Source organism: Tiliqua scincoides, chromosome 4 (assembly GCF_035046505.1).
Source record: "Tiliqua scincoides isolate rTilSci1 chromosome 4, rTilSci1.hap2, whole genome shotgun sequence".
NCBI classification, from domain to species: domain Eukaryota; kingdom Metazoa; phylum Chordata; class Lepidosauria; order Squamata; family Scincidae; genus Tiliqua; species Tiliqua scincoides.
The window spans coordinates 72,417,529-72,439,897 of NC_089824.1; the positions used below are offsets into that span (position 1 = coordinate 72,417,529).

Consider the following 22,369-nt stretch of genomic DNA (forward strand, 5'->3'; position numbering starts at 1 on the left):
TTACCATTGGAATCAGCTCTGCTGAATTGTATAAGAAACATTAAAAATTCAAAATAGACAACTTTTGTGTTACACACAAAATACAATGCATTCTCATTTATTTATTAAATTACACTGACCAATCTGTGTCTTTCTGATTTTGTGTAGGCTGAAGCCAACAGTGTAGTTGAGTTTGTTCATTATGCTGGTTTGCAAATCGTTACAGAAATTGGCAGTATTGTCAGTTAGTGGCAAATGAGAAAGGGACTCTGTATGTTGAGAAACACTGACACCCTATTGTAAACTATGCTGGCGCAGCAGAGCTTCATGACCTCCACCGCATCCAACACAGCTTAGGAGTGGACAGGAGGTCTCCTCGGGGAAAGGGGATAATTTTTCCCTTACTTCAAGAAACTCCCCAGCCTGTCCGATCTAGTCAGATCTTCACCAGCTATTTAACGGTGTAATGCTGCATGGTCCAGGATAGGAGTTAGAAAATGGTGGGAGGAGTTAGGATATGGCGGAGGATACACCCTCTCCCTGGCCTGATTCGTCTCCATTTCCCCCCCTCCTGCAAAAAACTACCCCACCGCTGTGCGGTGCAAATCTTACCTCTACCAGCGGCTGTTGTGTTGGATGTGGCTTTGGTGTGGTGGTGCAAACTGCTCTTCTGACACCGCTTACTCACTGGGTGTCACAATGTGCCTTATGGCAAGTTTGTAACACCATCCACTAGTCCAGGGACTGCTGTACTGATCTTAGCCTTAGAATTGCACTGTGACATAGATAATAACAGTAGCCTTTGAGAAAGTCACTTTGTAAAGTTTCCAATGGTGCATTTGGCTAGCTTTTCATACCAGTGGGGTCAAATCCACAGAGAACGTCTTCAGTATGCTTCTTTAAATTAATGGGAGTTGCTGATGGAGCTCTGTTGAGTGACAGTGTTCTTACAATAGAGAAAAGTAGACCCAAGGCTAATTTCAGTTGCTTCCCTGGCATAAGGCTCATTATGTACCACTAAGAGTCACCGGGCCCTGATGGCATACACCCAAGGGTTATTAAGGAATTGAAGAATGAAGTTGCAGATCTCTTGACTAAGGTATGCAACTTGTCCCTCAAAACGGCCACAGTGCCAGAAGATTGGAGGATAGCAAATGTCACGCCTATTTTTAAAAAGGGAAAGAGGGGGGACCCGGGAAACTATAGGCCGGTCAGCCTAACATCTATACCGGGTAAGATGGTGGAATGCCTCATCAAAGATAGGATCTCAAAACACATAGACGAACAGGCCTTGCTGAGGGAGAGTCAGCATGGCTTCTGTAAGGGTAAGTCTTGCCTCACAAACCTTATAGAATTCTTTGAAAAGGTCAACAGGCATGTGGATGCGGGAGAACCCGTGGACATTATATATCTGGACTTTCAGAAGGCGTTTGACACGGTCCCTCACCAAAGGCTACTGAAAAAACTCCACAGTCAGGGAATTAGAGGACAGGTCCTCTCCTGGATTGAGAACTGGTTGGAGGCCAGGAAGCAGAGAGTGGGTGTCAATGGGCAATTTTCACAATGGAGAGAGGTGAAAAGCGGTGTGCCCCAAGGATCTGTCCTGGGACCGGTGCTTTTCAACCTCTTCGTAAATGACCTGGAGACAGGGTTGAGCAGTGAAGTTGCTAAGTTTGCAGATGACACCATACTTTTCCGAGTGGTAAAGACCAGAAGTGATTGTGAGGAGCTCCAGAAGGATCTCTCCAGACTGGCAGAATGGGCAGCAAAATGGCAGATGCGCTTCAATGTCAGTAAGTGTAAAGTCATGCACATTGTGGCAAAAAATCAAAACTTTAGATATAGGCTGATGGGTTCTGAGCTGTCTGTGACAGATCAGGAGAGAGATCTTGGGGTGCTGGTGGACAGGTCGATGAAAGTGTCGACCCAATGTGCGGCAGCAGTGAAGAAGGCCAATTCTATGCTTGGGATCATTAGGAAGGGTATTGAGAACAAAACGGTTAGTATTATAATGCCGTTGTACAAATCTATGGTAAGGCCACACCTGGAGTATTGTGTCCAGTTCTGGTCGCCGCATCTCAAAAAAGACATAGCGGAAATGGAAAAGGTGCAAAAGAGAGCGACTAAGATGATTACGGGGCTGGGGCACCTTCCTTATGAGGAAAGGCTACGGCGTTTGGGCCTCTTCAGCCTAGAAAAGAGACGCCTGAGGGGGGACATGATTGAGACATACAAAATTATGCAGGGGATGGACAGAGTGGATAGGGAGATGCTCTTTACACTCTCACATAATACCAGAACCAGGGGACATCCACTAAAATTGAGTGTTGGGCGGGTTAGGACAGACAAAAGAAAATATTTCTTTACTCAGCGCGTGGTCGGTCTGTGGAACTCCTTGCCACAGGATGTGGTGCTGGCGTCTAGCCTAGATGCCTTTAAAAGGGGATTGGACGAGTTTCTGGAGGAAAAATCCATTATGGGGTACAAGCCATGATGTGTATGCGCAACCTCCTGATTTTAGGAATGGGTTAAGTCAGAATGCCAGATGTAGGGGAGAGCACCAGGATGAGGTCTCTTGTTATCTGGTGTGCTCCCTGGGGCATTTGGTGGGCCGCTGTGAGATACAGGAAGCTGGACTAGATGGGCCTATGGCCTGATCCAGTGGGGCTGTTCTTATGTTCTTATGTTAAGAGCATCAGGTACTTTGATGGAGTGATTAATTTATTCTACTCCTAGTGCTTTTCTTTTTGTGTGTGTGTGGGGGGGGGATGCACTACAGTTCTAAGACAACACATTTGTTAAAAGCTCAATTTGGAATTGTTATATGGTATTTATATATTTACAGGCTGTACACTTTAGATGGAAAACCTATAGAGAATGGATTGGAGCTGGAAAATGGACAGTTTTATGTAGCGGTTGGCAGAGACAAATTTAAGAAATTGCCCTATAATGAATTACCATTCAGTAAGACCACAACAAGAAGATCTTATGGGTAAGAAAATTAGTGCTCTGTATTTCTGTGCTCTGCCATATTTATGAACAGAAATTCTTATCATGCAGTGTCATAAACCCAGTTGATTGCTATAACTTAGCACATGTGGGACTATAGAGTTGATGTTTCATGATATGGGTGGCATTCTGGTAACTTAAAGACTCTATAGTGGTGAAAACTAGGCTAAACAGTACAGCTGTTGCTGCTGTTGCTATTTATAGCTTTGATTGCCTGGTTCTCAAGCTATATTTTCTCATGTAAGCACGTAGGACACTGTTACTCAAATGTACTGGGGTCACGGTGCCCTTGAAGCCTCTTCTTCCTGGTTCAACCAGTTTAGGAGAATAATTTAGGCATTCTTTTGCTTGATGGACTGATGGGGCACCAAAACTATCTGGCTAAATGTATGGTAGACCTAAACCTCGGGGGGGGGGAGTATTTCTGCTTAAGAAAGTTCTTTTTCTACCCAGCTCTCTATTGTTTCTTGTATAACTACATTTTTGCCCAGTTTAAAAAGGTATTATTATTATTATTATTATTATTATTATTATTATTATTATTATTATTATTATTAATAACAATAACAATACTTTACAACTACATTTCTTGGACCACAAACAAAAGGTCTGTTACTATTGTCCTTCAGCAGTCATATGCATCTCTTTAAGATGGCTTCTGTGAGCAGTAGATAGCTAAATGGTTTATAGTATTTCAGTTATTTTGTAAAATGCTAGCCTGGTTCTCATCTTACTGATGAACTGTTTAATGTAACACTTGTCACTGATTGTGGCAAAGATGTGTGGACCAGTGCAAAATATATTGTGTAATTCCTTGGTTTCAATCACTCGGGAAGACAAAAGAAAAACCCTACTGGATCAGACCAAAGACCCATCAGCTGCCTCTGAGAAGCCCACAAACAGGAGAGAAAGGATTGCTCCCCTGCAACTGATAATCAGAAGCATATTGCCACTGAATCCAATGAACAACCTGGTTTGCTAGCAATAGAAGGGCTATTTCAATATAATAGAATGTTATATTGAAATAATGTAACATAATGTAACAGTATATAGATGTTGAGAATGTTCTGAGTGTTTAAAATTCTAAATAACAATATTATCCTAAAACCTAAAATAATGTTATTTATTTCTACAGTTCAAAATCATCCTCACTACCTCCTGGTGGTGGATCTGGAAAGTCTAAAGGGAGTGTAAGTATAAAATATAGTATGTGTTTCATATTATCTATTTTTAATCCCAACAGATGGCAAGTCTGTTTCTTCTGTGGGTGAATATTAAAGTTCTCTGTCAAACATTGCAGAAAAACACAAAGACAAGAAGGATACATATTTCACATGCATTTCTGTCATATTCAAAGCTATTCTGAAATAATTAATATGTAATTAAATATGTTGCTTTTCCGCAATGAAGGTGAAATATACTGATGTCAAGATGACAGTTTAGGAATGCTGACCAGAAAAGAACATTTGTATGTATGTATTTGACAGGGACAATTAGAGGCTGTTTTTCATGTTTTCACAAATTAAAAGCTAACCTTTCAATGGTTTGTGTCTGTTTTTTTGTTTGGGGCGGAATGAAAACATCAGTCCAAATCTACTGACACAGCCGACACATCCTCTCCTCAACCTCCAAAGAGAAAAGAAAAGAATGGGCAGAATCAAGAGTCTAAAAAACCTGAAAAATCAAAAGAAAATGCAAAAATAGTGACCAAATCTTATGTTCTCTCTCATAATGGTAAGTACTTGAATTCCGTGATGGCATTTACAGTAACAAAGCATTGGTAATCTTAAGAATGGCTCTCATAAACCCTGTTTGGTTTCTATTGACAACTCTTGCGCTTTTTTTCAAGAGCTAACATGAATTTTTCCTAATGGTTGCTACTTCTAAACTAATCTATGCTTTAAGGTATTTATTTAAAAATATATTTTCTCCAGACTTATGGGGTGACCCTTCCTAAAAGTTGCAGCCTCTGGGCAAGGATAGGATTGCTACTAACAGGGCTGGGGAGGTAAAGGGGGTAATTTGTACTTGGGCCCAGGGTCAGAAAGGGGGCCCAGGAGCCAAAAGAGGGAACCCAGAAATTTCCTAGTATCTTACATTTTCCAGCCTCACCCAGACTCACTGCCCACATGGGAAACTGCGGGCATTACTATGGGCACATGGCAGCAACTACTGGCACAAGCCATATACACCAGGCCCAGGAATGCATACATTCCTCACAGTGTCACATCTGGGAGGAAACTGACCTGTTACAGTCGCTCTTTGGCATGTGGATCCACTAACCATGAAGGAGCATAGAGGAGCTCAGGGACCCAGCTGTGGGGCTACAGCTGCTGCATAAGTTAGTTTTGTGTACATAGGACACTTTTCAGTCTAGAGCAGGGGTGCCCAAACCCCGGCCCTGGGGCCACTTGCGGCCCTCGAGGCCTCTAAATGCGGCCCTTAGTGAGCCCCCAGTCTCCAACGAGCCTCTGGCCCTCCGGAGATTTGTTGGAGCCCACACTGGCCCAACACAACTGCTGTCAGCATGAGGGCGACTGTTTGACCTCTCGCGTGAGCTGTAGGATGAGGGCTCCCTCCACTGCTTGTTGTTTCACATCTGTGATGCAGTAGTGGCAGCAAAGGAAAGGCTGGCCTTGCTTTGTGCAAGGCCTTTTATGGGCCTTGAGCTATTGCAAGACCTTCATTCATTCATATAAGTTCATCTTTAATATATTCATTTATGAAAACCTATGTAAATTTATTCAAATTTAAAATGTAAATTAATTCTTTTTTCCCCTAGCCCCCAACACAGTGTCAGAGAGACAGTGTGGCCCTCCTGCCAAAAACTTTGGACACCCCTGGTCTAGAGTGAGCCTAAATACAAGGATACTAATCTCCTGCAATGATTTTCTATATTTGAAAGATTTTAGAAAGGAATGTGTTTGGTTTTCTGTAATACTGTATCTAGCTGCCAACACCAGGCAGGTAGGTAGACTGACGTCTGCATTGGGAAGACTGGTAGATCTGGGCTCCAAAGACTATTCTGACTAATTAGTCCCCTGCTAATTGGGTAAGAGGCACTTTTTCAAGTGGGTGCTCCTTTTTTTTTTAGCAGGGGGAGAGTAACTGGCCCACCTCACCCCAGCACTGTCTGTTCTAGTGGCTGTCTGCTGGTATTCACTTTGCATCTTTTTAGATTGTGAGCCCTTTTGGGACAGGGAGCCATTTAGTTATTTGATTTTTCTCTGTAAACCGCTTTGTGAACTTTTAGTTGAAAAGTGGTATATAAATACTGTTAATAATAATAATAATATTCTGGCTGTTGCCACTTTCCCCTGCCTGTTTTGTCCCCATTCTCCCTATCCCAATTGCCACCCCCTACTCTGTTCCACCCCCTCCCTCTTTGGTATGGGGCCCAAAAGGAACTTTGTAACCCCTGATAAAATTCCTCTCAGAGGCTCTGGCTACTAGCTCTTGTGAATGCAAAGGTACACTGGTGCAGTGCAAATCAACAAAGATTTTCTAAACAGTGTAATTTTAAATGGAAGTCATGATACAAAATAATGTAAAGGTCAAAATGTGAGAAGTCAGTGAATCCACTGGTGACATTGAATATATAAAAGAGAAAAGAGAAAGATGGATGCTATGCAGGGCAAAATCAATTCACATTACATGCAGACCATCATATACAGAGCAAGATTAAACTGTACCAGTGATCCTGTCTGTTTCAAAGGCCATCATACCGCTCTGCTTACCACATTTTGTTTCTGTAATGCAAATGGAGGGGAGAAGCAAATGTAGAATTCCAATTAGTCAATTGTTGGAGACACTACAGTATGATTCAAGCCTCCCAAATCATCTCTCAGTTTGCTTCTCTACAACATCAGGGCAGCAATTCAGAATTTAACCCCTGCTAATTGGGTAAGAGGCACTTTTTCAAGTGGGTGCTCCTTTTTTTAGCAAGGGGAGAGTAACTGGCCCACCTCACCCCAGCACTGTCTGTTCTAATGGCTGTCTGCTGGTATTCATTTGCATCTTTTTAGATTGTGAGCCCCTTTGGGACAGGGAGCCATTTAGTTATTTGATTTTTCTCTGTAAACCGCTTTGTGAACTTTTAGTTGAAAAGCGGTATATAAATACTGTTAACAGCAACAGCAACAGCAGCAGCAGCAGCAGCAGCAGCAGCAGCAGCAGCAACTTATGAATGAAAACTTGATGGGTAGTTTTTTTCTGCCCAGATGTTACAAGCATAATCCTGCAGCTAATAATAATAATAATATGTAGATATTCTCAATCCCCTTTATTTACATAGGGCCCAATTCTATCCAATTTTCTAGCATTGGTGCAGCCACAATGTAGCCAAGATAAGTGACCAACAGTGGCGTAGCTAATGATTGTGTAGCCCGGTGCCAAGTTCAAAATGTTGCCCCGGAAGTGATGACACACTTGGGCTTTTTAAAAAGTGAAAATTGGGAGGAACTCACCTCTTCCCCCCAGCAACTTACCACCCGCTTGCTCTGCTGCCTCCCCCCAGTCAGTAGCTAAGGCCTGCTACCCAGGGTTAAAGAAGATTTTGTAGCCCCCCTGCATGATAAAATCAAATTTAATTAAATAAATAAATAAAAAGTTATTGGTTCCATGCTGTGTCATAACAACATCTCATTGGCACTCAGAATAATCAGTCTTATAGGTCAGATTGGAGTTAAGCAAATCCACTTTTTGTTCCATAAGCCAGTTGTGTTTTCATTTTCTGGTTAATTGGCCATAACTTTTAATAGAATACAAAAGTTCTGGTGCAGCTTGTTGCACTGCGTTCAACATTAAATTACCTTTTCAATGATATATAACATGATGATAATTCATACATACCAAGATTTTTACAATTTTGGTCACTGCTGTCAAGCTCAGCTTGTTGCCCCCCTAAAGCTTGACGCCCGGTGCAACTGCTACCCCCTGCACCCCCTTAGCTACGCCACTGGTGACCAAATGTTCCCTTACCTTGAGGAGGCTTCTGTGACTACCCACCACTGGATGAAGTGCACACCCGATTGGCACAGCTGCGCTGGCACTGGAAAAATGGTTAGGATTGGTCCCATAGTCAACAGGCTAAAGCTGGAGTACCATCTACTGTAAAAAAAAAAATCTGTGAAAGCTAGTTCCAGAGTTCTGTCTTCTTATATCCATTGTTTAGACCACAATTTAGCATAGCTCTGGTCCAGCTGTGCCTGTGCCCCAGTAACCAAGTTTGCTCATTAGAGTAAATCACGTATTTTTTAAAATCTCTCCGCACCGAGATTTGCCATCTGCTTTCATTAAAGGTTCTGTCCACATCTCAGTCCCAGTTGAGGTATGGTGGGTGGGCATGTGGAGCAAGACCTCCTTGATGGTGACCCCTACGTTGTGGAAATCTAATTCCAGTTGTTTCCCTGTCTGCCTGTCATCAGACACAAGCCACTGTTATCTGACTGAGCTTTTGACCTGGCCATAACTTGTTTGGTTCTCTTATTGGGGTTTGTTTTTGGTTTTGTTGCTTCTCTTTTTGCATTTTTCAGACCGGTATGTTGTTTTAAAATTATTTTAAAGTAGCTAGAATAAGGAATAGGTAGAATTAAGAAAACATGTAAATCTTTGGGAGGGGAGAAAGGGTGTTAAAGCACAACATTGGAAATACAGTAGATGGGAAATGATCCATTGTCTTCCTACATTTCTGAAATGTGGAGACAATATATTAAACCCATTTTTGCCCAGCCCACAGGTGTACACATTTGATCCCTGTTGTGTATATGCAGTGTTGGGCAGAAATAGCTTAGGGTCCAACCCTTTGCTTTCCAGCTCCCATGAATGTAGTGGCACCAAAATGGTACTGCTGCATCCAGTGGGGTGCAAATGAGAGGAGACCTGTGCCAGGATTCCTGGGCTTGGAGGTGGGGTCAGGATATGGTGGTAGGGCCTACCGCCATCTCTGCCCCCTCCCACCCCGCTCCCTCCCCCACCACGACTTCTCCCCACCCTGGCACCCCTCCTCCCATGCCCCATCTTACCTCTCCACCGCCCAGCACTTCTACATGGAGAGCTGGGCAGCAGACTGCCAGCCTCCGACTGGCACCTGCCCAGTGTGAGCTTGCGCTGGGCTGGTTCCGCCATTAAGTCCCGCAAATGTGCCTTATGGCATGTCTGTGACAGTGTGTGCTGGTTGCGAGATGGCACTCACTGTTCTGGGTTGGGCTGTTAATCTCCAGTGCCCAATTCTACCCATATGCTATTGTCAGGGGTCGAGCCCTTGTCTCACCCCCGCCTTACCTGTCTGCAGGCCAGGGACAGAACCGCCTGGCCACAGAGCCAATGCCACCTTGCCAGCTGACCAGGCAAGATGCAGGGCAGCTGGGTGGGAGAGACAATCCCCCTAGAGCTCACCTGTCTGGAGAAGTGAGCAGGGCAGGATCGCCATTAACCACCAGAGAGGAGGGAAGTAGGCTAGGGTCAGGGCCCCTTTAAGCAGAGAGGGAGGAAGAGGAGGAGCCTCCCCTGTGGCTGGGGAGGATAAAAGCAGGGAAGCCTGTGATGACAGGTAGTTCTGGAGAGGGAAGACAGGAGGCTGGAGCTGGAGACCCTGCCTGAAGACCAAGGGCTTCAGGTCCTGCCTCCAGGGAGGAGGACAAGGGTGTTGTGAACTCCTTCCCTCTGGCTTGGTCTGAGGTTTCTCCTGCAGGGGACCCCAAGAGACCAACCAGCTGACCCTCAGCACCCTGCTGGGTGACCCCCAGAGACCCCTTTCATGGGGTACCCCTCACAGTTACATTTTCTACATGTTATTCTTTATCAGTGGTGAATATAATAGTGAACCACCTAAAATGGTATTTTGAATTATAACCTAAAAGAAAAAGTATTATATAATGGAGTCTTTCCTCTTATTTCAAAAAGACCCATGGTTTTAGCCAGAGCAGGTTAACTTGGGTCTCCAGTTTTTAAGTATTATGTGCTTGATTTACCTTTTTATTTTAAGGATAAAGATTTATTTGAAGTAGATTTAATTAGAGATTTTAAGCAGCAGGTGATAAAATGTTCTTTTTAATTTTCTCAGAAAAACTGTGTAACAATTCCTAAGTGGCTTGGGGAAAACGAAATTATATGTATTTTTTTTTCCTTTTTGGAAGTTCTTTGAAATGAGGGTTTTACTACCTGCAGGGTAATGGGTTTTCTTTGCCATGTAAACGTAGTATCAGTCTGTTTTGCTAAAGACATTGGGGTTTAATGTCTTTTTGTGCTTTTCATGCTGTGAAGCAGTCGCTAGGTGTTCCTCTGAAAGGTGAATTGTAAGACATTTGTATTTAGAGGGATTTTGGCAGTGATTTTCAAGAGGTGACATTTCTATGGAACATGCATTTATTAATGAAAGCTTCTGATAAATGGAAAGTCTCTTTAGGTGTGACAGGAAAGCCTAAAAACTTTCTCTACCCTTTTGGGTATCTTGCCTGGACTCAATTATTACATTTCCACTAAGCCTTGGAGGCACAGCTTCTAAACTAGAGAAGTCTAAACACCACAGAACCATCTGATTTTACTAGAAAACAGCAGCAAAATAATTGACTTAGTTGTTCAAGTAGACATGTGAAATTTATGACCCAATCCTAACTAGGATCGGGCTGGCACCCGCAGCCATTTAAGGTGGTGGGAAGGCTTTCTGCCGCTGCAAAATGTTTGACAGTGGCATGCAGAGTGCGCCTCTGGCTTCCATTTTACAAAAACTGCCACAAGATGTGGCAGCACTGGAAGAAGATAGCCAGACCCTGCTGCTCATGCCCATATAGGAGCTAACCCAAGGATATAAGAGAGGATGAGCTCCAAGGAGATGGGGCAGCTTTTGGTGGACTCAGCAGTTTCTAGCTCTTGAGAGGGGATGTCACCCGGCTACTCACCCTGGAATGTGGGTGCCCCCGGGAGAAGGGAGGGAGGAGCAGCTGGAGGTGGGAGCCCTGAGGAGCCAAGGGAATGCAGGCTGGCCAATGGGCGGGGTGGAGGCAGCATCCCCAGCCTTACGGAGCCCAGGAACTGTGCGCCCACCCCACCCCCTCACCCATTGAGCGAGGCATGAGCCACAGAAGCGGCTCCATGGCTGAGGCCTGGCCAGAGAGCCCCTTCACAATGGGCTGGGAGAGCCCAGCCAAGGCAGCCGCCTCAGCTGCCAAGTTAGCCGCCTCAACAGCAGTAGCAACAGCCGCAGTGTCACAGACACCCCCCCCCCCAGAGCAGCTCTTTCTAGGTGCTGGGTTCAGCTAGGTGCGCGGAGGGCCTGACCCCCTTGCCTCAGGCACCTATCCACTGGGGGAAGGTAGGAAGCCAGACAGAGCCTGGTCCGCCTTGAGGTCCTCTAGCCTGACCCCCAGCTACCTGAGAGAGAGGAGACAGAGGGCGTAGCCATACACTCTGCTGGAGAACGCTTTCCGGACTTTGCTAGAGACCTCCCAGGGTCCCAGAGGAACCCTGCAACCACCATGCAGTGGACTCCAGCATACTTACCTGTGACAAGGATGTGACCCTCCAGCTTGTGGGCCAAGGCTTCTGAAACACCCACCTCTGACAGTGGCTTGCAGAGGCTATGCCACCAATCGTGTTAAAGAGACATTGCGGCTAAGGGGCCTGTGACATAACAGGAGCTCATGAATGTTGTCAGGCCTTTGGCATCCCAGGCCCTGAATTGTTGGAAGCCAGGATGTGGCAGGAGGGGCCTTGATGTCCAGTCCCCGTGTGAAATGTAAACAAAGGAACAGCAGCACTGTACATGTATGTGATTAGCAATCAGATGCACCTGTGTTAGGTGGGAGCCATCTGACCTGGGAGGATGTGAGCATAGTCAAGTAGGCTATGGTGGAGTGGTGCAATGCACCACTGGACAGCCAATCAGAGTGGGTCACAAGACTGTCTTGTGACTATGAGGTCGCCCTACTCTGATTGGCTGGCCCCGGTATATATGGGGCAAGCACAGACACCAAGGTGTGGGTTGTTGTGGTGGAGTTTCTGTGTGCCGTGCTGCTGGTTTGTGTACTGATTTTGGACTGCCTTCTCGTGACTGTGACCTGCTGTATCCCTGACTTCTGGACCGTGTGACTGTCTACTGTTCTGCCTGCTCCTTTTACCAATACATGCTTCTGCAACAAACAAGCCTGTGCCTGCTTCTTTGGCTCTGTTTGGGATCGCCTGCTTCCTGTGCTATTTCCCTACGCTCCCGTGCCACTTTGCTATCGGGAAAGCAAGGGCTATGCTCCCCTGCTGCCCTGACAGGGCACTTTTGGTAAAAGTGTTAACCGAAGTAAACCACATCCAAAAACCCATTTTCGCAGCTCCTTGTCTCCTTCAGTGCTGGGGTAAGCCAGCCAACCACTGCCCCTTATCAGATAAGGCTCCACCCTTTGGCTCTGCCCAAGGGATGGATATCACAGGGGAAAAAAAGCTGTTTGATAAGAGGGTCTGTCATCCCTGTCTTTTATTCTAAGAATGTCTTTGGCTGCAATCCTAAACACACTTTCCTATGAGTAAGCCCCATTGAACAGAATAGGACTTACTTCTGAGTAGATCTGGTTGGGATTGTGCCCTTTGTGAAGTATTGTATTCTTTTCCTTTACTAAAGTTTATTTTATTCACCATAAAATGGTAAGGCATCTATTTAAATTGAACAAAGGATAATGCATTCTTGCCCTCCATAGTGGAGTTTTTCTTCTATTAATGACATCAGCTTTGAGCATAGCCATAATTCAACTCTTGTGTTTATAGACTTAAGTGCACAGAACCTAACCCTTAGTAGTAAACAGATTTTTCTCAGTCTTCATTTGACTTGGGATTCAGTCTGTAATTGCTTGGGCATAAACTATCTGCTTAGCTTCTTGCTTGAATTTGCTTTGATCCTGGCATGTATACTTTAGATCCAGTATACTTTGTATACTGCAAAGTCAGTGATGAATATATTTTGGTGGAGTGGGCCACCTGGAAAAGCACTTGGAGGACCAAAGGCTATCATACATTACATTCCCAAATTGAAATCTATATGAGCACATCAATAATCTTAAAAACCTGAACATATCCCCATTGCTTTGGTTTTCACAGCAGTTTCTGCATGAATTTTTCTCTCCGAGCCATTGTTAAGTCACGTGAGAGAAGCAGTTCATATTTCATGCCATACAGTTTAGATTTCTTGCTTTTGAAATGAATATTAATAAATCCAAAATGCGGTTCCATCCTTATACACATGACTTGTAGCGGAGGTGTTTGTCAAAATTCTGCATTAATATGCATTATGCAGGTTGAGTCTGTTTATCCATAGATTTTATTTTTTCGGATTTGGTTCAATGCAGGTCCCCCGGAGTGAACCTCTGTGGGCTTCAGAAAGTGCGTGGTTTTTGGTATCTGCAGGGGATCTGAAAACAGATCCCTTGTGGTTACCTAGGCACTGAGGTACTGAGGTACATCTAAACGCCAGGTTTTGAGAAGAATGAATCCATGCATAGTAAAATAATAAAACTAAAATCAGGATATAAAACAGCGATAATTTTCTCAAAAATGCTAGATTGTATGAGAGAACATGGGAATTTTATATCTTGGATATTCTATATATAGAATATCAGGGGTTGCAAAGCCTCATTTGTGGGGTCACAATCTGGGGAGAGGTAGTCCAACGGGCTTAGGGAGCAAATGTGTACAGGATGAGGCTGCTGGTGCTACTGCCATCACTTGGGCTCCTTCAAGTTTATCTGGGCTTGTCCAGCCTTACCCCACATGCCTCCCGGACCACTGGTCCCGTGTTGTCATCACTGGGCTCCTGCCCCCATGGGAAAGCTGAGCCAACATGCCAGCAGCACCTCAGCTTGTACATAGTAGGGTGGGTCTGCCATCAGCTTGACCAGTGCAAAGCATGCAGCGGTGAGCCTTTCCAGGCACCGCTAGAAGTGCAGCAGCAGCTCCAAGCCACGGAGGGACTTGGGGTTGCACCAAGTGGGTCGTCTTCACTATGGTATCATGCCAGGAGGTGAGCTGCAGCAGCAGGGCCTGGAGAAGCCATCTGTGGAACTGGAGGCAATGGGGATAATGGGGCAGGGAGGAGAGAGGAAGGGGAAGCACCTCTGGAGCTGGGTGAGAGAGAGGAAGGGACAGGGTCGTTGAGATGACTGACTGTATTTAAACCCACAGTTATGGCCAGTGAGGAGGCTCAGTTTGGGAGAGGTTCTGATCCCAAGCAGGCAGCAGCCAGTGATTTTACTGAAGAGCCAAGGCTTGGGAGGAGTACCCAGCATGCAGAAACACCTCCTCCCGGCTGTGTCTGAGGCTCCTTGAGAGATGTCTTATGCAAGTCTCGAAAACTGCCTCAACCTAAAAGTCTGGTGCCATCACCCGGACCTTTAGGCACCCAGCACATGATTCTCTGCTCAGATCGGGCCCTATCATACCAGGAGTGGACAATCTTGTAGCAAACTGAAAGGATTATTTTCCCGTGTCTCTCTCAATTTTTCCAACTTTTTGATCTGATAGCATCAGCTGGTAGTTACTTAAGCGTGACAACAGCACTGTCATCATCTCCTTGTAAAGGTGGACTCACATTATGCTTCCCAATCAGAGATGGCACACCCCAAGAGGCTGAGTGCCAGAGGACCTGTGTGAACCAGGGAAAGTGGATAGAGGCTTGGCAGGAGGAGAGGTTATAGGCAGCACTGTTGCCACTGATACTGACCCCTTACAGCCACCATTCTGCTCCCTTCCATTCTGTTTCCTCCCCTCCCTGCCCCCATGTGCCTTGCCCCTATCTTTCCCTTCCCCACTGCATTCCACCCCTCCCCACCTTACTTACTTCTGAACAAACAAGCATGGGACTTGATTATTGCAATTTAGAAGCTGGATGCTACTGTGTTAAGTGCCATATATTCAGTTCAATCCTCTGCATGTGAGGCTGTGCCCATTTATCTCAAGGCTGGATCAACTGTTATCAGGAAGGGAGGTTTAAAGGACAGCCTGCTTCCCTATAATCCGTTTTTGTTTTGCTTCTATCGTATCAATGTCCTAGTAAATGGATGTTGCTTTGTTTCACAGGATGTGCATCTCCTCATGCTTTCCTCCAGAGCCATAGCAGCGCTGCCTTTTGTACACAAAACTGCACTGTGCATGTGTAATACATTATTTTATACAGGTGTGCCCCCTGTATCCCTGGGGTTCCTTTCTGGAACCCCCTGCAGATAGCTGAATCCACGGATACAGAAGGATGGATCCCACCCTCCGGTGGCGAGTGGGGGGGGGGTGCGTATCTGATCCACAGATTCTTGAAACCACAGATATGGAATATGCGGGTATGGGGGCCCCCTGTACAATGATTCCTATAGTAGTTTCATAGTTTTTGGCAAAAACTGGAAAACAATCCTATATGTTTTCCATCCCTTTTAGGTATCTGCTGAATTTAATGAACAATATATTTTTACTTCACGAGGCAGAAACTGGTAAATTACTCTGGAAATGTTTTTGTAGTTGCATTAAGTCCCATACCCATGTACAGAGCTCGCAGCTCCATAAATGCCCCTGATTTCCATAAAATATTCAGGGCGGGCTGTTATTACCATGATTATTTTCTCCCTAATGCTGAACTTCAATCAGCTTCAAATTTGAAATGCATTAAATGGTTATGCATAATACTATCATTTGTGTTGCAATAAATTTTTTATCCTTAGTGCTGCCTAGGAAAGGAGCTTATGCAAGAAACATAAATTGCCTGTGCTTAATTATTTAAAGTATATTGATTTCTTATTAGTTATTTGAATTTATAACTCAGTTACTGTTTAATACAGTTGTGTAATTTTCTTGTTTATCAAATGTACCAAAAAGTTTCTGTCAAGCTTCATGAAAATACTGAGCTGGATTAGGCAGGCTATTTAGGGCCCAGTCCTATACAACGTTCAAGTACTGATGCATCCTTGCCAATGAGGTACATGCTGCATCCTGCAGTGGGGAGGCACTTACAGAGGCCTCCACAAGGGAAGGGAACATTTGCTTCCTTATGTCAGGGCTGTATTGAGGCTACAATGGTGCTAGAATTGGGCCCTTAGTCTCCTAGATGCAACACTCCACCAACTTTTCAAAATTTAGCTTAGGAAGTCATGTGATACACATTCTTCCTTTGCAGGACTCTTTACTACAGCGATTTTCAACCACTGTGCATAGCACACTGGTGTGCTGCAGGTGGTCCACAGGTGTGCCGCAGGTGCAGTTGGGGGATTTGAGTCTCCTACTAGCATGGTGTGCCTTGGCAATGGTCAAAAAACTGATGCCTTGACAATTTTAGCACCTTGTCAGAGTGCTGTGAGATGAAAAAGGTTGAAAATTGCTGTCTTACTTGGCGATGCAAAGATCAATCTACATGAGCTTAGCAGTTGTACATCTTGTTTTTTTGTGTAAGTCTAAGCGTGTTTATGCAAAAGTAAGGCCCATTATGTTCAATCATACTTACTTGCAAGTAAGTGTGCATAGAATTGCAGTGTATGTTCCTTTCACTGCATGTATAACATCGAAAATTCAACCATTTCTGATTCAAAAGTTAGCAGTGCATGACATGCAATTTAAAAGTTTGTTTAAAATGGCTTTTAGATGCATCTAAGACACTTTAATTGCTGATAGATGGCATGTATCTTTTCTATGTGAAGCTCAAAAAGCAAGAGGCAGGCAGAATTGATAAACCACCTCCTTTGAGGGACTGCCTCCTTCCCTAAGTGGGGTGTAAAGGCAGGGCAAAAAACCCTGAAACAAATAAACATGAACATTTGTTTCCTCCTTTCCTGTCTAAACTTGGGTTAGTCCAACAGCCACGTCATTCCTGTTGAACTCATTCATTCTTTTTCACCTTCTCTGCTACATATACTTTGAAAATTTTATTCCTTAGCCAAATGCTTTCAGTATATATGTTGCAAAACATTCTTCTGCATTTTAATGTCAATTTAAATTAATAAAAATATTTAAAAATTAAATATTATAACCTTTTTTTCTTATTTTTCCTTTACCTCTGAAATGGATTTTTATTTGAAGTCCAAACTGCTGTTTTTTGGTAATTTAGTGACAGTTTCCTTTCAATGATTAGGGTAGATATCACAATTTGCCAGTTATTATCTATGCAGAAGGAGATCTATTGTATAAGGCTTTGTTGGGGAAAGGACTTACCAGTATCTGATTAATATCTTTATTTGACACCAGGGAGAATTTTCCTATTGATCTTAAATTAAAAATTACTGTAGATACTCACGTATAGTACGTGAAATTTTTGCCAAGTAATCAAGCTCCAGTTATCACTTTGCCTTTTGTGTTGGCATCCTTCAGTCTCGGAAGACTATGGTATCGCGCTCTGAATAGTGGTTCTGGAACAGAATGTCCTCTCCAGTGCGCAAAGCCTGGGTAAAGTAGATATGGACTGTTTCCCATGCAGCAAATCCCCCCTCTCCACGTCGCTGAAATGGTCCAATGGAAAGGCAGAAGCCAGTACGGTTGGTTCCAGCAGTGTCTCAGGAGTTGCCAAAGCATGACTGTATACAGCCGTGAACTGCCTCAGGGACTCCGGCTCCGGATTTTGCCTTGAGTTTGATTCCTGAAGCCTTTTCCGTAACTGGATGTAGGCACAAGGCAGTGGAGGTTTGGGATCAGTTTTCCTGTTTAGTCACTTCTTATGACAAGTACAGCCAAACTGAGGGCCTATTCTTATCCCCAGCCCCCAGGGGAACACTTCCACTGACCTCCCAGTCAATCAGAGGGCAGAGCCTTTCAACTCTGAACAGTTTTGGTTCTCAGCTGAGCTGTTCTCAGATCAGGCACACCCTCCTTAGTTGCTATAGTTACTTTCCAGTGGCATTCCAGCCAAAGTTAACCTTTTATTCTCCTTCCTTCTGCTGCAGCCTGGTTCTGCTTTGCAAATGCTTGCAAAGCAGGTCTGTTTTTGGAAACGCCAGGATGGGACCCTCCTTCCCAGGCTACAATTCAGTGCACCCTTACTTAAGAAGAACACCCATGGAAAGCAGTGGGTCTACTTCTGAGTAAAAAGGGTTGCAAATATCTCATCTCTGCTGTGAATTATACACTCTCAGTTATATGTTGTATGTAGAACTTCTGGCTTAACACACCAGACACCTTAAAGGTGGATTTGATTCATGGATCTCCTGCAGTGGTTCCCAACCTTTTGCACTTGCATATCCCTTGGCAGCCCATTTCCATAAATTGCACCCTTCATATTAGCAAAATGTTTGTAATAATACAAGCCTTCATCTTCCCCATATGAAAGCCCAGACTTCATGTATTCATCACATATTTTCTCTTTTCATCTGTTTGAAGAAGAGAAGACTCTGCCTTTGCACTGTTTTGCACCAGAAGTGTGCTGAGAAATTCTGGGTGATTGATCACTTTCCATATTATGTTTCAGCTTTTTTACTGTGCTGGTTTTCAATCACTGGTTCATAGATGAATTGATGACCAAAAACTAGCTATTGGTGGGGCTTTCACAGCCAACTAGCTCCCTTCCTTCCTGCCTTGCTGGTCCTTGCAAGGCATTCCTGCCTTGCAAGGCATTCTGGAGCATGGCCTGCCTTTTTCTGCCATTCTTTTTCAAGTACCCCTAAAGGTCCTGTTGAGTGTCCCTGGGAGTATGTGAATACCAAGTTGGGAACCACTGTTTTACTGGTATGTCGTTTATAGTGCACTTACTCTGATAGTGTTTCCAAAAAGGTGGTGAAGGCCAGAATTTAAAAAAGAATAAAAATGTATCTTATGATCTTTTACTGTGTTTTTAATAAATTAGAGACTACAGTTCTTAGGTAACAATTAGTGGTAGGTTATTTTTCAGGATCTGGCCTAGGGTAAAATCAGACAAAACTATACTCAGACACCACCCTAAGTTTAACCCCCAACTTATCCTAGGGTCATAGAAAATTCCATGATTGTTGGCTCAAAACCTGCCCTCAACTTATCTGTGGGGTCGACTTATAGGCGAGTAGCTACGGTAAATAAAATTAAGTTTAAAAGATATTTGTTATGTTTCATGTATAAATATCTGAGTTTGAGACGTATGCTTTCAAACTTAAAATTGATCTAGTGGAATTTGGAAGAGTAACCAGATTAACAGTTTGATCCTAGACATGTTTACTCTGATGTAAGTCCAACTATGACAGCTGGGGAGTTCTCTGCAGTAAATATGTCTAGGATTGTAGCCTAAGTTATTTTTCTTCTCTTTTCATGGAAAATACTGATGAACTTATTAAAAGAAAAACAAAAACCCAGTGGGCATAAGGTATGCCACATACCTTTTGTGGTATGTGGTACCTTATGCCACGTACCTTATGTGGTATGCCAAATACCTTGAGGTATGCCCACCATGTGAATGATAATGCAATCTTATGCATGTCTACCTGTAACTAAGTTCCACTGTGTTCAGTGGGGCTTACTCCCAGGAAATGGTGTATATAGGATTGCAAGCCGAAAAATCGAATTTGACAATTTTCAGACTATCCTTGGATGCAGTTCACCTGTTTTACCACACAGTGTCACAATTGGACTCTTCTTTCAGATGAGGGTGTTTTCAAGGCTGGCAAAAAGCGATCTGAAACACGAGGGGCTGTGGAAGTGCAGGAGGATGAAGAAACTCAAACTGAGGTCCCAGTCGACCAGGTAATCTACACATTTTGTAAAAATGGTTAATTTTGAAAATGAGCTGTTTCTTGGTTTTCTCTTCCCTCAATGCATATGCATCTATAGATCTGAAAAGGAATGTGCAGAAGTCCAGGAAGAGAAGGCATTGAAACCGTAGTCCCACTGGTCTAAAGCAGTAACTCACAAGTAATTACTCATATCATAAGTGGGAGGACATAGAGAAACATGATTAGTTGGAGCAAAGACCTAGAGGAATTATTTCTTGATGGTGACATTAGAGAAGGGCAAAGTCACTTATTCTATCTAGTTAATTAATTTCAAATGGCAGCTTGAAGTAGCCTGTCCAGGTTTTGTTTGCCTAATAATCAGTAAATGAGATTATCAGTCTGTTTCTTGTTCTTTCTCGGTATCTTGAGCCTGGGGGGGGGGTACTTTTTGACAACTGAAATTGGGTCACTGGAGGTTCTGTAGCTTTAGGTTTTTTATGATGAACGGCATGTGAAAGTTTTCAAACTAGCAGCTCTATGGAACTGCAAGGGAAGACAGAGTGCAAGATGGTGTGTGGCATCTAGAAGTTAGCAACTTGCCCGCCACTCCTTGCTCTTTGCTGCATTCCTTTTACTAGGAGATTGGCTTGGGTCAGTGGTTCTCAAACGGTGGGTTGGGACCCACTAGGTGGGTCGTGAACCAATTTCAAGTGGGTCCCCATTCATTTCAATATTTTATTTTTAATTTATTAGACTTTATGCTCCCATGGTATGTGACTGCATTTGGGGAAATGTTACAGATCTATACTTTTAACAGGCTACTTTGTATAAGCTTTTAACAATGATAGTCAATGGGGCTTCCTCTTGAGTATGTGTGGATAGGATTGCCTAGAATTGTTAAAAATTTTCTTGCTTGATGATGGCATTTCCTGTCGTGACATCACTTCCGGTGTGTCCTGATAGATTCTCATTCTAAAAAGTGCATTCTGGTGCTAAAAGTGTGAGAACCACTGGCTTGGCAAAGGAAGTCTTTGCTGCCACCACCCACAAGTTTGAAAGCTCAGACAGAAAGAGATCCCCTTGGGAAAACCTCCTTCTCATGTTAATAGAAGACCCCATGATCTGGGAGTTCTCTTAAAACCAACCAGTAGCAGAATGTGGGAAGTCTGTTAGATGTGACAACACACTCACTCCTGAGTGAAATGAGACCAGGTAAGTAAACTGTAAAAGCTAAACAAGGTTGAAAAATCAGAAGGGTGGAGGAAATAATGCAAGACATAAAAACAAGGCCTCTGTCAATTAGTAAAGGGAAAAAGGGGGAGTGGCATAGATTGCCAAGGGTGCCACTGGTTCCAGCCATGCTTACTCATGCTGTTCAGCATCCTGTTTCTGGCACCCACACTTGCAGCAAGGGAAGCCCCTAAGAAACATCAGATGTTTCTGATGTTGAACCTATGCAATGGTACAAAAAGATATGTGTGATTCTGCTTTTTATAGCCTGTGGGTATTAACCAGGTCTTACCTGTGGGATGGGTACTGGGAGGGCTCTTGGAAATCCAGTGGTTCAGTGGCCAGTCTCAAAGCCAAGTTGTTTACTGGTCTGTTGAGAAATAAGAAAATGTTCAAACAGTCAACAACAAAGCCACAATGGCTACTGCATCTGGAAGACTCAGTGGCTACCTTGGGATGATGAAGCATTACAGACACCTCTGAGGTGCTAGGAAGATCCAAAACAGAGGAAAAATAGGGGAAGATCACAGATTTTCACTGCAGGGAAGAGATGCGAGGCAACCACTTTGCATGGAGACTGAACTACAGCTGGGGCCTTGGTATCCGTGAGAGATCCATTCTCAGGGAACCCCCACCCCCGCAGATACCAAAACCCATGGATAACAAAATCTGCAGTTTCATCCCTTTAAACCCTCCAAATCCTCTAGAGGGCTTTTTGAAACCCACAGAGGCCACACACATTTCAGGCTGGAAAATGTCACTTCCAGTTTTCCCTCAGGAAACCAGAAGTGATGTTTTTTGGCCTGAAACGGCCATTCTGGAGCCCCCAGAGGCCACAGGGCCCTCACGAAAGCCCTCCAGAGGTGACCAGAGTGCAGTGGAGGCAGTTCAGGTTGGTCCAAGTTTGGCTAAACATGGGTCCAGGGAACCCACATTGAGCCAGATCAGTGGATATAAAATCTGCTGATAAATAGGCTCAATCTGTATATCGGTTTAGCATCTCAGACTGGAGTAGTATCACTTACAAAGATGCATCCCTTTCTGCTGAGAACAACAGGGAAACTACGGGCAGTTTTGCAATGCTGATAAGAAGATACGGGTAAGTGGGTAGTGTGGTCTCTCTTAAGACAGCTGGCTGCCACCTTGGGCACTCTGCCTAGACTGACACTGGAATAGTGTTCAGATAACCTCCAAGAGGAATGGAGAATGCCACAGGATCCATCTGTGTCAGTCCTATGTCTATACCAGGGGTCGGCAACCTTAAACATTCAAAGAGCCATTTGGACCCATTTTCCAGAGGGAAAAAACCTCAGGAGCCACAAAACCCTTTTGACATCTAAAATGAAGATAATACTGCATATATAGTTTTTTTCACCTTTATGCTCTTATAGGTCCCATTTTTATAATGTAGCCCCCCCTTGTAGCTTTTAGTTAGTTTTGTCATACATTCTTGTCCTGTGTTTTCAGACACCTGGTCCTCTATGGTGTTTTGCCTGATTCCAAGGCCATTCTCTGCCTGGAAAATTATGCCC

At 44.0% G+C, this 22,369-nt stretch overlaps 1 protein-coding gene across 1 annotated transcript in view; it reads left to right on the top strand.

Moving 5' to 3' along the window:
* Positions 1–22,369, top strand: part of DCDC2 (doublecortin domain containing 2) — a 60,444-nt gene that overhangs the window by 25,793 nt on the left and 12,282 nt on the right. The window contains exons 6-9 of the mRNA XM_066626041.1: positions 2,825–2,971; positions 4,124–4,178; positions 4,575–4,722; positions 19,538–19,638. Of these exons, the coding sequence (XP_066482138.1) occupies positions 2,825–2,971; positions 4,124–4,178; positions 4,575–4,722; positions 19,538–19,638 (451 nt within the window). The remainder of the gene's footprint in view (positions 1–2,824; positions 2,972–4,123; positions 4,179–4,574; positions 4,723–19,537; positions 19,639–22,369) is intronic.